The sequence below is a fragment of the Eschrichtius robustus genome, chromosome 8 (genome assembly GCF_028021215.1).
Source record: "Eschrichtius robustus isolate mEscRob2 chromosome 8, mEscRob2.pri, whole genome shotgun sequence".
NCBI classification, from domain to species: domain Eukaryota; kingdom Metazoa; phylum Chordata; class Mammalia; order Artiodactyla; family Eschrichtiidae; genus Eschrichtius; species Eschrichtius robustus.
The window spans coordinates 10,560,035-10,575,751 of NC_090831.1; the positions used below are offsets into that span (position 1 = coordinate 10,560,035).

Sequence of the window (15,717 nt, forward strand, 5' to 3'; positions counted from 1 at the left end):
CCAACCACCCAGGAATGCTGTGGGAATCCTGATTCCCAAGGGGCGTGGCCTCACTCCAAGCTGAATGAGTCCCTGAATGAGTCGGGGAGGCAACTGTCCTGGGAAGCCTAGAGGGGTGGGATAGGGAGGGTGGGAGGGAGATGCAAGAGCGAGGAGATATGGGGATACATGTATACGTATAGCTGATTCACTTTGTTATACAGCAGAAACTAACACACCATTGTAAAGCAATTTTACTCCAATAAAGATGTTAAAAAAAAAAAAAAAAAGCAAGTGGAAGAATTACTACTAAAGAGGACTAACTACATAATTTCATTTCTATGAAGTTCTAGAGCATACAAAGAAAACAGGTGCTGAAAATATCTATTCAGTGGTTTCATGGAGTTAAGAGGGGTCAGAGATAGACTGGGAAGGACCATGAGAAGATTTTTGAGGTGACAGAAAAATTCCATATCTTTATAAGGATGTAGGATATACATGTATATACATTTGTCAAAAATATACAGATAAAGTTTGTGCATGTAACGTGTAAATTTTACTTTAAAAAAATCAAATTCAGGTCTGGAGAAGTGTATACGTTCTTGAAACTGGGTGATAAGAGCATTAGGCATGTCTGTTGTTTGTATATGTTTGAAAGGACTCATAAAGGGTATTAAAAAAAAAAAGGAAGCAAGTGGGAGGTTCTCTTCTGGATGGACTTGAAGGGAATCAGGGCATGGGCTCAGCTCAGGGGCCTGACTGCACTGTGGCTCCTGCCCCGTCCCCGCTCAGGGGCTGGGTTATGCTGGTCCCGGAACCAGAGATGTTGAATATGAACATTTTTTTTTATAGAACTATAGGCCACGGAAATATTCTTAATCCTGCAAAAATATTGCTGCCCTTGGTCAGCCATGTGACACATTTCCTTTTCCAAGCTTTTTCCATATGGGAACATCAAAGCTGTAGTTCTCAATGGGGAGATGTTCGGCAATATCTGGAGACACTTTTGGTTGTCACAACCCCGGGGTGGTGGTAGTGGTGGGACTGTACCTAGCGGGCAGAGGCCAGGGACGCTGTTCAACATCCTCCAACACACAGGACAGTCCCCACCATAAAGAATCATCTGGTCCCAAATGTCAATAGTGCCAAGACTCAGAAACCTGGGATCAAGAGAACCAACCTAGCTTTCTCTAACACTTTCTGATGTCCCTATAAAATACACACATACACTCAAGGACAGAATGATGGCATCCGCATCTGTTAAATGCCTACTGGGTACCAGTCACTTTTCCGGTACCCTTACGACCATCACACAGAATAGGCATTGTTATTACCTTTTCATGGGAAAGGAGGCTGAGATTCAGATAGGTTGAGAAACCTGCCCAGGGTCACACAGCAGCTGAGAGTTGGAGCAGGAATTTACTCCTCTAGCTGTGTGGCACCCTGCCTCAGGAACTGAAGGGTGCTGCCTGTATGCCAGAAACCATGCTGGTTGCAAGGGGCGATAACGTGCTTGCTGCTTGATCCAGTTTCGAAGCTAGCACAAATCCTTACAATACAGAGTAGCCAGGGAGAGATGGAATGAGAAATGCAGACAGCCCAGAGTGGTGTTCTATTCAAGCTGTTTTGCACAGAAGCATAAAGATGGGGAGGAGGAATAAGAGTCCGAGTGGACAAATGACCAGCCCCCAGACTCCTTGAAGGAGACTCGCTCCACCTTCTTCTGTCCTAGATACTGGGACTGAATGTAAATTTCATTGGAAAGCAAGGTTTCAGCTAAAACTGTCTGAAAACCTTTGTTTCTAAAAGAACTCAAGGGGACTTGCCTGGTGGTCCAGGGGTTAAGACTCTGCGCTCCCAATGCAGGGGGCCCGGGTTCAATTTCTGGTCAGGGAACTAGACCCTGCATGCATGCCGCAACTAAAGATCCCGCATGCCGCAACTAAGACCCGGCGCAGCCAAATAAATAATAAATAAATATTAAAAAAAAAAAAAAAAAGAACTCAAGAGAAGATGAACTTACTCTTCAGAAGAAAGTTCAGGAAAGAAGTCACAAAAGAACTATAAAGTATTTTAAATGGGCTTTAAAGGGTGGGTGACGCGTGGACCCACATAAATGAGAGAACAGAGGAAATGACGGGGCCCATAAGGGAGAGGAGTGCACCTGACGGAGCACGGGGGTGGGAGGAGGAGCTGCCGGGAGAGGTACATGGTGTCCCAAGACAGGTGATCTTGCACCTTGGGGAGCCCCTGAGGATCTGAGGAATCTGGACTTCATTTTGTAGACAGTGGGAATTATTAAAGTTTTGGGGGCTGAGTAAAGGGAGGGCAAATGGGATGGAGAATGGAAGACACCAGAGGTAGAGTGAGCGAGGTGGTAGTGCGTCTGTGTGGCATTTCTAATACGCCAGAGGCTCACTGACTGCCCAGCAGTTCGTGCGACCAGCATCGGGTCCTCAGAAATCGCAGGGTGCATTGAGGGATTCATGTCTAAGACACTTGTTTCTTTCTAATAACTTAGCTAAGCCATTTGTACCAAACGGCATTTTAGTCGTTAGGGATTTAGTTTTAAAAATTTACACACACTTGTAATTTTTACATCAATTCATTAATATGCTCACAGACACTTTTTTATTATCATTGGTTTTGTCTCCTTCTGGCCTGGTTGGCTGCTCTCTCCTCATCTCATCTCCTGGGACCCATGCTGACTAAGATGTATCCTTCCATATTTTCCCTCTAAGTCATTTAATCACATACTAAGTTATTTATATTCACATATCTATATCCATACAGGTACAGGCTTTGCATCATTATTTTTCGGTTTTTAAATTGTGTTGTTCATAGTTTTCTGCTTTTCTTCCCTCAACAATATCTTGAAGAAATCCTCTTCCATCATCTGGTAAGATTCTAATTCAGCTCTTTTACGCCTCATATCATGGTGCAGTGTGGAGCTGCTGTGATGAAGTTAACTGGCCTCTGTTGATGGACACATGGGTTGCTTCTACATTTGTGTCTTTACAAACGATACTGAAATAAACATCCTGGTATGTTTTGTTAGGGAGGATAGGATAGCTTTTAAAAGTTTGCACTGGAGAGCCATGTTGCCTGGGTTGGATTCCTGGCTCTGCCATTTATTAGCTATGCTACCTTGGGCAAGTACTAAACCTCTATGCGTACCAGTTTCCTCATTTGTAAAATAGGGAGATCATAACAGGATGTTCAACTCATGTAGAGCTTTTACAAAGATACCTGGCCCATAATAAGGGCTCAATAATATTAGCTGTTATTATAAGAGTCCTTATAGCAGTGCTTTTATTTCTATGAGAGAGATTCATGGGCCAGAGGGTATATGGGTTTAAAAGTTTTAATATATGTTGTTGATCGTGTTTTTAAAAAAGGCTATCAAAATTCACATTTCTATTGGTGATGGAAGAGAATAAACTTTCACCCATGTCCCCCTGAAAAGAGGTAATATAATTCTTTTTAATTTTTGCCAATTTGATTGTTATAAAGTGATATATCATAGTTTATTTTACTTAAATATCCCTGGCCACTGATAAAATTGAAATTCTTTTTATGTGTTTGGTGATTATTTGGATTTTTTCTTCTCTGAACAGCTTTTTTCATTTTCTTTGCTGATTTTTCTAGAGTTGTTTCTCCTCTTCTTTTCAAAGTGGAAGAGCTCTTTGAAATCTATATTGCAGATTTTCAGCATCTGATTTTCCTGAGTTGCAAAGATTATTTTTCAAAATCAAAGCTTGCCTTTTGCCTTTATTTATGGTATTTTTGCCATAAAAATATTTTCATTTTTATATATTCAAATATATTTTCCTTTTCTTTGCTAGATTCCAGGGTTCCAATCTTGAGTGAAAAAGCCTCTACCACTCAAAGTTTCCTGAGTTTGTTTTCTGTTCTCAATAATGTTTATTTTCTAGAATATATAGAAAGTCACCTAGAGTTTTCTGAAGAAATCTTACTGTTATATTTTTTACATGTGCTTTCAAGTTGGAGAGGAATTTAACCTAATTTTTTTTGGTTGTAGAGCCAGTTATATTGGCCTCATTGACTACACAGTCCGTTCTTTTCCAACTGACTTGAACTGCCACCTTTGTCATATAAATCTCGTACATCCTTAGGCCTATTTCTGCATAAGGCAAGTGTTGAAAAAGAGTGTTCTCGCTAATTGTTTTGAAAGCTTTACTAGAAGTTTCTCGCAAGTTCTGAAGAAAGCTAGGTTAAGAAGTGGACATAGTCACAACCAGACACGCACATTTTATGGTGACTTCTCAACTAATGTGTGCTTCGAGCCTCTCTAGGGCATTGCTAGGAAGGCTACTCAGATTCAGCCAGAGATGGAACCAGGGAAGCTCTTGCAGGTGCCTAGGAAGGAAGCTGGGGGCTGCTATTGGGATGACGTGGCATGGGGGAGCTTATCTGACCCTTGACTCAAATGAAAATGACACACTGAGCTATTCTCTCAGGAGGGGCCCTTGGGGGTTGAAGGGCCAGGAGACATCCAATGGAATCTCGCAATATTGTGGTTTCTACCTACTAATTCAGACTCTGTAGATATAGTAAGGGATATTTAAAGTGTGTTATCCATGACTTCTTAAGTTCCATAAAACTCTGCAATTATACTTAATACCCGCTTGGTCAAACTCTAAACGTGCTCCAAGAAACCTCCCTCCCACCTCCCCCTCCTCTTGCTAAATACCTGAAAACAGAAGATTTCTGCCACCCAGGTAGTGTCTGCTTGGAAAGGGAGAGGTCAGAGCAGGGGTAGAAGGACAGGGAGAAGTCTGGTTCACAGTTAGCAAAGGTACTTGGAGATTTTGGCTTGAGAGGTCCCAGGATTTCTGGTTATGATACTAGTAGGGTTAGATCTGTCACCATCACTGACATGAAATGAGCAAACAGACCTTCTGGTGGTTGCACAGAAACTGATTAAACAGCATCAGATTTGAACCCTGGCTTTTGAAAATTCTTCTTACACTGACGATTATGTAAAGAGTGACTCACATCACCATGACTTCTTAAAATGATACATGCTAATACTTAACGAACAGAGCACGTCAACACTCTGGCACTCTTCCTCAAAATAGAGTTCACCTCTTTCAGTTGTTTAGTGCATCTTAGATTTGCTCTGGGAAAAGTGGCATTCAGAATCATTGAAACAGAAAAAGAATTTCCAGTGGTGATTTCAGAGAGAATCTAGTAGAACTTAAATGATGTTCGACAATGACTCATTTTTCTGAATTCCAAATATTCTGAACTAAAAATTGAAATGAGATTGAAACTCATCCATCCATCCATCCGTCCACCCATTCATCCATCCACCCTCCCTTCTTCCCTCTGTCCCTCCTGTCCTTCTTTCTTTCTTTCCTTCCTTCCACACACATTTATTGAGTGCCAAGTTTGTGACTAGGAAAGCAAGACCTCAGTCTTTCAGGGGGAGAGACACACAGTAATGAGTTACAAGTATACAATATAAGTCTATAAATACAGTTTATTTCAGAGAGTGATAAGTTCTGTCAATATAATGAATTAAGATGTTAAGTTGGAGAGTTATAAATGCCTGGGCTATTTTAAAATGAGTGCTGAAGGAAGGCCCTTAGAGGAGATATTTCGGCTGGAATGTGAATCTTTTCTATTCAAGCATAATGATTAGAAAGTATATGCATTTTGATCTAATCATAATTTATTAGATATAAAAATAAGTTTGGAGCTTTTCACATTTATAGTTTTGTTGTTTATGCCTCCATTAAAAATAGATGAAAGGACTTCCCTGGTGGCGCAGTGGTTAAGAATCTGCCTGCCATTGCAGAGGACACAGGTTCGAGCCCTGGTCCGGGAGGATCTCACGCGCCGTGGAGCACCTAAGCCCGTGTGCCACAACTACTGAGCTCACGTGCCACAACTACTGAAGCCTGTGCACCTAGAGCCCGTGCTCTGCAACAAGAGAAGCCACCCCCATGAGAAGACTGCGCACCACAACAAAGCGTAGCCCCCGCTCGCCGCAACTAGAGAAAGCCCACGCGCAGCAACGAAGACCCAACGCAGCCAAAAATAAATAAAATAAAAAAAAATAGATGAGAACTTTTGACCTGGTATTTTCATATACATCATTTTATGTAAGTGGGAAATTTCATATACTGAACCCCACCACTGTCTATAATCTATCACGAAGTTTTGCTCATTTGCTCACCCTTCTTATGAAATAGCTTTCTGTTACCACTGCTTCTGCCCTAGTTTGATTCTTTATCCTCTGTTCAAAGAACTATTTCAAAGAACTGCCACTTAAATGACAACCCCATTTCCACTCCAATTCACCTACTTATAACCAGAGTTGACTTTCTAAAATACAGACCTGATCAAGACATTCCTCTGCCCTAAAAAAAATACATCGTCATCTTTGTGATAAAATCCAAACTCCCTGGATGCCATTAAATGCACTTCCCTATTTGACACAAGGTGCCTTTACAGCCTTTCTCTTTCTCTATTTTGCAGCCAAATCCAACTGACATCTGCTTGCTCACCTGCCATCCTGCTGTGAATTTCAGGCCCTCTCCCTGGAAGTTTCCTCTCCCCATCTCTGCCAGCCAACTAACTATTCTCACTCATTTTTAAAGCTCCTTGTACCTAATACGTATTACCATGCAATGTGATAAGTTCTATAATAGAGGTACGTATAGCATTTATCACATTGTATTGTAATTTGCCCAATTAAATATCTGACTTTGCCTTAGTGGGGGGCTACAGCCTGACACTGGAGCCAGGTTTTCTGGGTTCCAATCCCAGCTTGGTGACTATCTCTGTGATTTTGGTTATATCTGCACCTTATTTTCTTCATCTGTAAAAGCAGTATACTAAGTAGTATCTGGGCTATAGTGCTGTTAGACGAAAGTGTCTAGAACAGTGCTTGGCATGTTTAATAAGTTTTCAATGAGTGTTTTTATTGTTTAGTTTTATATTAACTTCTGTATCTCCAGGGACATAAAATCAACATGCAATGGTGATTAAAAGAATAAAAAGATCATCATATGAGCACCTCACTAATATGCAAATGACAATCATAATCAAAGAATGAAGATATGGAATTTGGAATATTACCTTAAGATTTCTCGGTCAAAGACACATACAATTTAGCAAATGGTAGTATTTCTAGTGGATGGATTGAAAGTTCTGAACGGTAGAGGCTCCTCTGGTTATTTTCAGTCCCTGCCCTACACCCCTCATGGGTTTCCCACAATTTTCTGTCCTGCTCTGTGACCGTGGGGACAGGCTGTTATGGGCTGCAGTAGCTGGAGATCCTGCACCCTCTGTGCATGGTTGGCGTGGCCAATGGGACTGGAGGTTGGAAGAGGGTGTTGTGCTCTTTCCCGGCCCCTCCCAGTGGGGGGCAGGGCTGAGTCCATCTGTGACCACAGCTCCCTTGGGAGGCCCAATGGGGTTCCAGCTCCACCTCCTCTCTCTTACTTGGCATGAGTGTTACCCTTGCTGATTTTGACAGGGGCCTTATCAACTGGGAAAGTCAGTGGTACAAAGGCTGCCACAGTTGCTCCAGGTCTTTGCTCAAAACCTGCCAACCCCCGCCTTTAGCAGGAATTAACATAAATCTTTAAGGTAAAGGGTCCAGAGATAAGAAAGGAAGCTACAGACAAACAAACAAAAAACCCAGATGGAACCAGCTGGGACCAAGATGGCAATGAATCTGACCTCCAGCAGACCCTGAGTCTCATTGGACACTGATTTTACTACATTAGCATACTAAATGACACAACTACCCTGGCCATGACCGGACATTAAGGACCAAAAAGGATAAGGGCGTGGCATCCCACGCCCTCAGAAAAAGCCGTGCCCCTTCCCCAGTAGACTAATGCATAAACCTCCCCATCATTAGCCTCATTCCTCCTCCCTTTGTCTTTACTCCTAAAAATTAAATCCCTTTCCTGGTGGGTGAGAAGTTGATCTGTGAACTTAGTTCCTGCTTCTCCATTCTTTGGTTACTGAATAAAGCTTGTGCTGTGTCGTTCTCAGCTTTGGTTTCCTTATTTGGCTGCTCCAACCAAAGGGAAAAAGAACCCTCCCCTGTTGCTGCAGAGAGCCTGGTGGGGCTAGGGTCCCAGCAGGGTCCATACAACTTTATTGGGTAATACAAATAAGTAATGAAACAGCAATTACAGGAATTCCTTTTAGGCTGACGTTCAAAAAAACAGATTTTTTTTTCCAGTTTACTTAATGTGTGTATATAGAAATGTCACCATATTTATTCATATTAGTATCTCTCAACGCCTGACTAGGAATAAAGGGAAGGAGGTTGAATCGCTATGCCCCATATGCGGGCTTTTGATTTCGGGGCTGTATCCCAGGGTATGCAAAACCCACACACAGGGAGCAGGAAGCAGAGAATTTCAAGTAGCTACAGTCAAAGAGGAGCTAGCAGGGGAAGGACCTGGTGCCAGAGGCCTCTCTGCCCGTCTCTGGGGTAGTGCCTGGTCTGGAGGTGGCAGTGTGAGAGGGGGTGGGCACTGTGTCAGTAACAAGCTGAGTGTGGACCTCATGCAGAGCTAAGTGCAAAGCTCCCAGGGGACATGCGTGTTTATTGCCGACACTGTAAGGGCTTTAAAACCAGAGATGACAAATAAAAGCGCGACCTTTGAGCAATTAATTGCACGTGGAAGATACGAGCCCTCTGTCTTAACGGCCCTGGTACAAGGAAGTGGCTGGTGTGGCTTCCGGAACAATTCTCACTTATGCACCCAATCGTCAATGAAATGTTATTTTGAACACCTCAAGGTGCCAGACCTGTGCCAGAGTAAAATAAGACAGACCCATCTCTGCTTTCATGAAGCTTACTCTTTAAAGGGGACACAGACAAAACAGTGTGGGACACAAAAGAAGGCTGAGACGCCCACAGCCAAGCAGGGCTTCCCATTCAAAGCTAAAGCAGGCTCGTACCCAGTGGCTCAAGTTCTCTCTGTGTGGCAGTGACGCCCAAAGGAAACCCTCTTCCTTCCCCCAGGACCTCTGAAGCACTGATGAGACAAGAGTCGGACCCCACGTGAGGGTCGTGGTACCATCTGGGACCACTGCTGGCTCTGCATCCTGGCTTTTCTGCCAGCCCAGGGCTCAGGGGACTGAGGTACAGAGTCAGAGCCTCGGATCAGAGGGGAGGCCCCGGCTCACTTCATAACAATTCATCATCCAGTGTTGAGCTAAAAGGGAGCTCTCACCTGCGTGAGCTCTGTTCAGATTGCTAGTTGCTCAGAAAGGTACACAGCAAATATTCTCAACATGAGCGGGAACCTTAGAGGGTGAAAGTCCTCATGTCCTTTCCTTTGCAAAGACAGAGGGTAACTAGCACCTCTGGGCCAGGCACTACGGGCCTTTGACCTTCATAAAGGATCCATCCAGAGAACTTTGCTAATTCTTAAAACATCCCTGTGGTTTCCTTCCTCCAAGCGCTGAAGTGTAACAGACATACTGACACGGCCTGCTCCAGCCAGAGATGGTCAGAGACAGCAGAGTCAGGAAGAAAGAAAGCAGGGGCTGGGCAGTTGGCGAGGTGCCTTCCCTGGTGGAAAGTGACTGAGCAGGCCAGAAGTCCAGCGTTTCTCCTGTCCTTTTCATCAGGCCTTTGCCTGTGGCCTTCCCCTGCATCTGTGCTGAGACATGCTGGATCCCAAGGTTTCCTCCAGAACGCTGGGTTCCCTTCACGCCGCCAGGGCGCTTACCCCCATGAACCTCTGCCACCATCCAAATGCAGCTCCCTTGGTCATCTGAACGCTCTCCCTACCCTGATGTCCTAAGCTCTGTCCTCCCAATCCTGGGCTCTGAAACCCTGGGGACCCCTTGCTATTGCCTGCACACCTCCTCTGGCCTCCACCTTCTCAGACTGCCTTCTTCCCCCTCAGCAGGTCCTCGTCGGAGCACCTCCTTCTCTGTCCCATTCCTCCCAGGCTGAGCGCTCTGGCCACTCCTTCTTCTTTTTCTAAAAAAATATTTATTTATTTATTTGGTTGCATCGAGTCTTAGTTGTGGCTCATAGGCTCCTTAGCTGCGGCTCGCCGGTTCCCTAGTTGTGGCATGCAAACTCTTAGTTGCGGCATGCATGTGGGATCTAGTTTCCTAACCAAGGATCGAACCCGGGCCCCCTGCATTAGGAGCGTGGAGTCTTAACCACTGTGCCACCAGGGAAGTCCCTGGCCACTCCTTAGCTCCCCCCCAGGGACCTTTGGCTCTGCCCGCCCTTGACACATCAGCATGGTCCACCTCTCTGCGAGCTCCCATCTCCTTCCATGGCTGAGCCACTCCGGCTGTGTTGGTATCTCTCAAACTCAGTTTCCAGCCCAGCTCCCCTCCTGCTCCCCAGGGCCATATTCCAGTTACATACTAATATATCCGTGTGTATTTATCAGGGAACCTGCAAATTCTACACGTCAAAGAGTGAATTCCTCACCTTTCCTCTAAGTATCATCTATTTCGCATAACTCCCATCACAGTGAATGGTCCCAATCCATCGCATGGTGCAACCAGGAACTTTGAACTTATTCTATATTTCCCTCTCCCCCTCACCTCAACATTAAACCAGTAAGCCAACTAGTTCAGTCTCTTCTCCCTCCGAGAAGTTCCCAAAGTCAGTCCCCTCCTCTCTCAGACCCCACCTCTGCCTCAGTTTTGACCATCTGTTTCTCTCCATGACGTATCAACAGCTTCAGAGCTGGTCTCGGCTCTTTCCAGCCTTCCCTCCTCAAAAATTTCCCCACATTACAGCAAGATTTACTTTTCGAAAACACAAATCCAACGATAGCATTCTCCCTATGGGATGAGACCATCTGCCTCTCTCTTCGTCTCCAGCCTTATTCCCACCACAACCCCAAAGGCCATTCTTGGCTCTGATCCACCTACACTGCTTGCCGAAGGCTCTATTCCCTCCCACGCCTTTCGAGTTTGCTTCCAATTCTGGATTCTCAAAACGTCTTTTCTCCCCTTCTCTGCCTAGTCTCCTACTCAACTGTCCCTTAAGACTTGGCTCGTATACCCACTCTCTTTAGAAAAAAATAAAAAAGATGGCACAATTATCCCCTCTTTTTATGAGATCCTCTGGTTTCACTCCCCACTCCCCCATCCCTTGCCTTGGGCTGAGTGAGACATTTTCCCTTGTGATTTAATACAATTCCCAAGCTTATATTTGCATCTCGGGGGCGCTCTCTCTCTCTCAAACACACACACACACACACACACACACACACACACACACACACACACACACGTGTATTATGTATGCATAACCTGGCATTTAAGATATTATAGTGGAATTATTGATATACTCACATGCTCCCCCCTTGAGGGGGGAGATCTCATTCACTTCTTCTTTGTATCCTCCTAGCACATAGCACATGCTTGATTTACAATTGCTTAATTAATGAAGGTATCCCGCAACACCCAGCATAGTCCTTCCTATATGCTACAATATTTGATGAAAATATTTCCTGACTCTAATTCATGACCTTCAAGACACCATCTTAAATTTCATGCTCACAGACTAAGAGAATTAAGGGATTATATGAAGTATAATCTGTGTACATATATATTCTTGTGGCATGGGGTACGGCACTCTCCACCGCTGGAGTGAACCCTGCCTGAAAGTGACTAAGTTAGATGTAGCCTTCAATTCTCATTCCTAAGTCCCCTCAGTGGCCACTTCCTGCTCCGCCTGCCCCATCTACGTGTTTCTGCCTCCCAGGTTTCATCATCTACTTATTTGATAAGTTACAGGAAAAGGAACAACAAAGGGCCACATTTGCTTCTTCACCTGCGGAGAGTCAAGAGACCCACTGTAACGCTTGATGCAGACACGCCTGCTTCAGCTCAAGAACTTCAGAGCTGACACATGCAAATCAGTGAAGTTAGAACACACCCTCGCACCATACACAAAAATAAACTCAAAATGGCTTAAAGACTTAAATACAAGACATGACACCATAAACTCTTAGAAGAGACCACAGGCAAACATTCTCTGACATAAATCATACCAATGTTTTCTTAGGCCAATCTCCCAAGGCAATAGAAATAAAAGCAAAAATAAACAAATGGGACCTAATCAAACTTACAAGCTTTTGCACAGCAAAGGAAACCATAAACAAAATGAAAAGACAATCTACGGACCGGGAGAAAATATTTGCAAATGATGTGACCAATAAAGGCTTAATATCCAAAATATACACAGGTCATACAACTCAATAACACAAAAAGCAAACAACCCAATAAAAAAATGGGCAGAAGACCTAAAGAGACATTTCTCCAAAGAAGACATCCAGATGGCCAGTAGGCATATGAAAAGATACTCAATATCACTAATTATTAGAGAAATGCAAATCAAAACTACAATGAAGTACCAACTCACAATGGTCAGAATGGCCATCATTAAAAAATCTACAAATAACAAATACTGGATGGGGTGTGGAGAAAAGGGAACCCTCCTACATTGTTGGTGGGAATGTAAGTTGGTGCAGCCACTATGGAGAACAGTACGGAGGTTCCTCAGAAAACTAAAAATAGAACTACCATATGATCCAGCAATCCCACTGCTGGGCATATACCTGGACAAAACTATAATTCAAAAAGATACATGCACCCTTATGTTCATAGCACACTATTTACAATAACCAAGACATGGAAACAACCTCAGTGTCCATCAACAGATGAATGGAAAAAGAATATGTGGTACACACACACACACACACACACACACACACACACTGGAATACTACTCAGCCATAAAAAAGAATGAAATAATACCATTTGCAGCAACATGGATGGACCTAGAGATTATCATACTAAATGAAGTAAGTCAGAAAGAGACAAATACCATATGATATCACTTATATGTGGAATCTAAAATATGACACAAATGAACATATCTACGAAACAGAAACAGACTCACAGACGTACAGGACAGATTTGTGGTTGCCAAGGGGGAGATTTGGAGGGGGAGGGATGGATTGGGAGTTTGGGATTAGCAGATGAAAACTATTATATATAGAATAGATAAACAACAAGGTCTTACTGTATTGCACAGGGAACTATATTCAATATCCTATGATAAACCATAATGGAAAAGAATATGAAAAAGAAAAAAATATATATCTGAATCACTTTGCTGGAAAGCAGAAATTAACACAATGTTGTAAATCAACTATACTTCAATAGAATAAATTCTAAAAAATGAAAAAAAAAACAAAAAAAGAACTTCAAAGCTGAGAGTGTTTGGAGAGAGAGGTCACTGGCTGTAGCTGGCAGCTGTAGCAGAGGTGGGTTGTTCTGTTGCCGTAAAACCAAAATATGGGGACTTGGGCCATACGCCCAGCAGGCCCAGGTTTTACCCGAGAAGCTCCCTTCACCAGCAGCCCCATGACACATCATCAATAAGCAACGTCAGACAAGAACCCACATCAGCAGTATCCGAGACTTGTTTCCCTCCTCATGGCAGGAGCTCCTGCAATGAAGTCAGGGGTACTTTTCAAGTCAGGTGTGGTGGTGACACAGTAGGAAAGTGCAGGCATCCTAGATGTCCCATGCAGCTTTCTGGAGACGTCTAACACCCATATCTGAGGTATCTCACCCACAGAACTACACAGAATTGACTGATACTGATCTTCTTACTCATTTCAGTAAGTGGCAATTGATATCTCAAGAAGAGAGGACCAAAGAGATACTGCATTTTCAAGTCAGAAGGATGCTGAGAGATCATCTGACCCAACAGACTTATTTTACAGCAAGATGCAGAAGCTGATGGCCACAGTGTGAAAGCTGTTGGTCCAAATCAGAGAATTGCCTACAAATACCTTCAAGAAGCCTCTGCAGGGGACTCTTAGGATTTTAGTAGAATTATCAACATTCAGAACCTATGTCTACTTACCTTCGCGTCTCCTCAGAAGGCAATGACAGTATCTTACATCAATTTGCAGTTGATAGGAAATTTGTATGTCTTTAGTAATTTATTTTGTATTCTGAGTGAAGACTGGCAGACAACCTTCGCTCTAGTGCCTTGTTATTCATTCCCATCAGCCCTCATGATATCGGGCAGCTGCTCCAAACACAGTGGTCCTCAGGAAACACCACTGTCTTCTGACTAAGAAAGACCAGAACTTTCCAACACGAGAAAGTAAAAATTCCAGCTCTTACCATTCAAGATGGTTTTCTACAAACGCAGACATGGGGCTGATCTGCACGGTGTAGGTGTCATTGGCGGAGTACTCGAAGAGTCCATAGTAAGGGTTGAAGAGCTCCTGAGACAAAAGGAAGAAGAACTCTCGCGAAGGACCACTGTAGTCCAGGCTGCAAAGGAAGCAGAGGCCCAGGAAGCTCATTATGTGCGAGAGGCAGGGGACCTGTCCCTACGCAGGGGCTGGCTTGCCCTTTCAGAGTCTGTGCTGGGAAAGCAGAGAGCAGCCTCTGCTCTTTACAGTGGATCCCAAGGGAAGTATACTTTGCTGTAGAAAATGAGAATGCAGTGATTGGTTTGGGGATGATGTCCTTACTAGATGGCCATGCACCAATGCTTATGGCAGTGTTCCTTAACCTTTGTCCTCGATCATATGATGCCTTTTGGATAAAAGGTATGATATGGCCCATTCAAAACCGGGACTTCATTGTGGGAGGTACAAAAGAATTTCCTGTGATGGTGCATGTGTGCATGTGTATGAATTGAAAACACTTTCAAGTTCATTCTGCTATGCCCTCCTGGGTGGGCTTGCCCTCCACGGTTGAGATGGCTTGCCAAGAAATCACTGAAATTATATGAAAAATTTGGTATGTAGTTATATACGTGCACTCTTGGGGGAAGAGTTCTTTGATCAGAAACTCAGAAGGGTATTCACTTGAGAAAGTAAAGATGCAGTCGTTTAGGTCTGTATTTTTGGCTTATACTTTGACCACGTGACCTCAGACTCTAGAACATGCCAATCATCTTAGGCTTTTAGAGAACATGAAACCTAAAGATTGGCAACACCTGGAGAGAAAGGCCTCCTGGGAGGACATGATCAGAATCACCGTGGGGCAAAGGCTTAGAGACATCCTGCTTCTTCTTGAGAAGAATCACCCAGGATCTGGGGTCTCTGGTCTACCCACACTAAGGTGTCTCCATAAAAGTGCTGGTGCCTCACCCCTCCTCTCCAACAAAGGTGATGTAGAGCTTGTTTCGCTGGAGCTCCTTCCGGGAGTAGGCCATAACCTGATTGAAGGTTCCCTCCAACAGGTGGTCTCGCCGAATGATGAGCCTGGAAAGGAGAAGAAGTCATGTGGGTGGTGAGTGGGTGCTCGGGCTCCGATGCTAGGGAGTGTTCTAGGCGAGCTGTGGGGACCCAGGCTGATGGTCTCATTGCCCAGCCTCTCCAACAAGGTATAGATTCCATCAGTTCAGCCATGGCCTTATGTTGACACTCTTTTCAAAACCATGAAAGCACAAGGACAACATGTGCACTTTCATAATGGGACACATTCCATCATGTTGGACTACCTTTAGGATTCTTTTTGATCAATTCCAAAAAGAATCTCTTAAGTTGGATTCCTGAGTTTGGGTTTGGCTTTTCAAGATGAAAATAATAAACCCAAAGTGGAAAAAGACCACAACTCTTTACTTAGATCCGAAGAGCAAAGCTATTTGACTAATGAGTAGGTAAATTTGTCCCAAGAATATGTAAAGGGAAACATACGATTTTTTAATTTAGTTCAAGA

General features: G+C 43.8%; 1 protein-coding gene across 1 annotated transcript in view; it reads right to left on the bottom strand.

Moving 5' to 3' along the window:
- Nucleotides 1-15,717, bottom strand: part of HECW1 (HECT, C2 and WW domain containing E3 ubiquitin protein ligase 1) — a 249,366-nt gene that overhangs the window by 35,038 nt on the left and 198,611 nt on the right. Inside the window, exons 20-21 of the mRNA XM_068549881.1 lie at nucleotides 15,147-15,260; nucleotides 14,167-14,319 (exon numbers count right to left, since the gene is read on the bottom strand). Of these exons, the coding sequence (XP_068405982.1) occupies nucleotides 14,167-14,319; nucleotides 15,147-15,260 (267 nt within the window). The remainder of the gene's footprint in view (nucleotides 1-14,166; nucleotides 14,320-15,146; nucleotides 15,261-15,717) is intronic.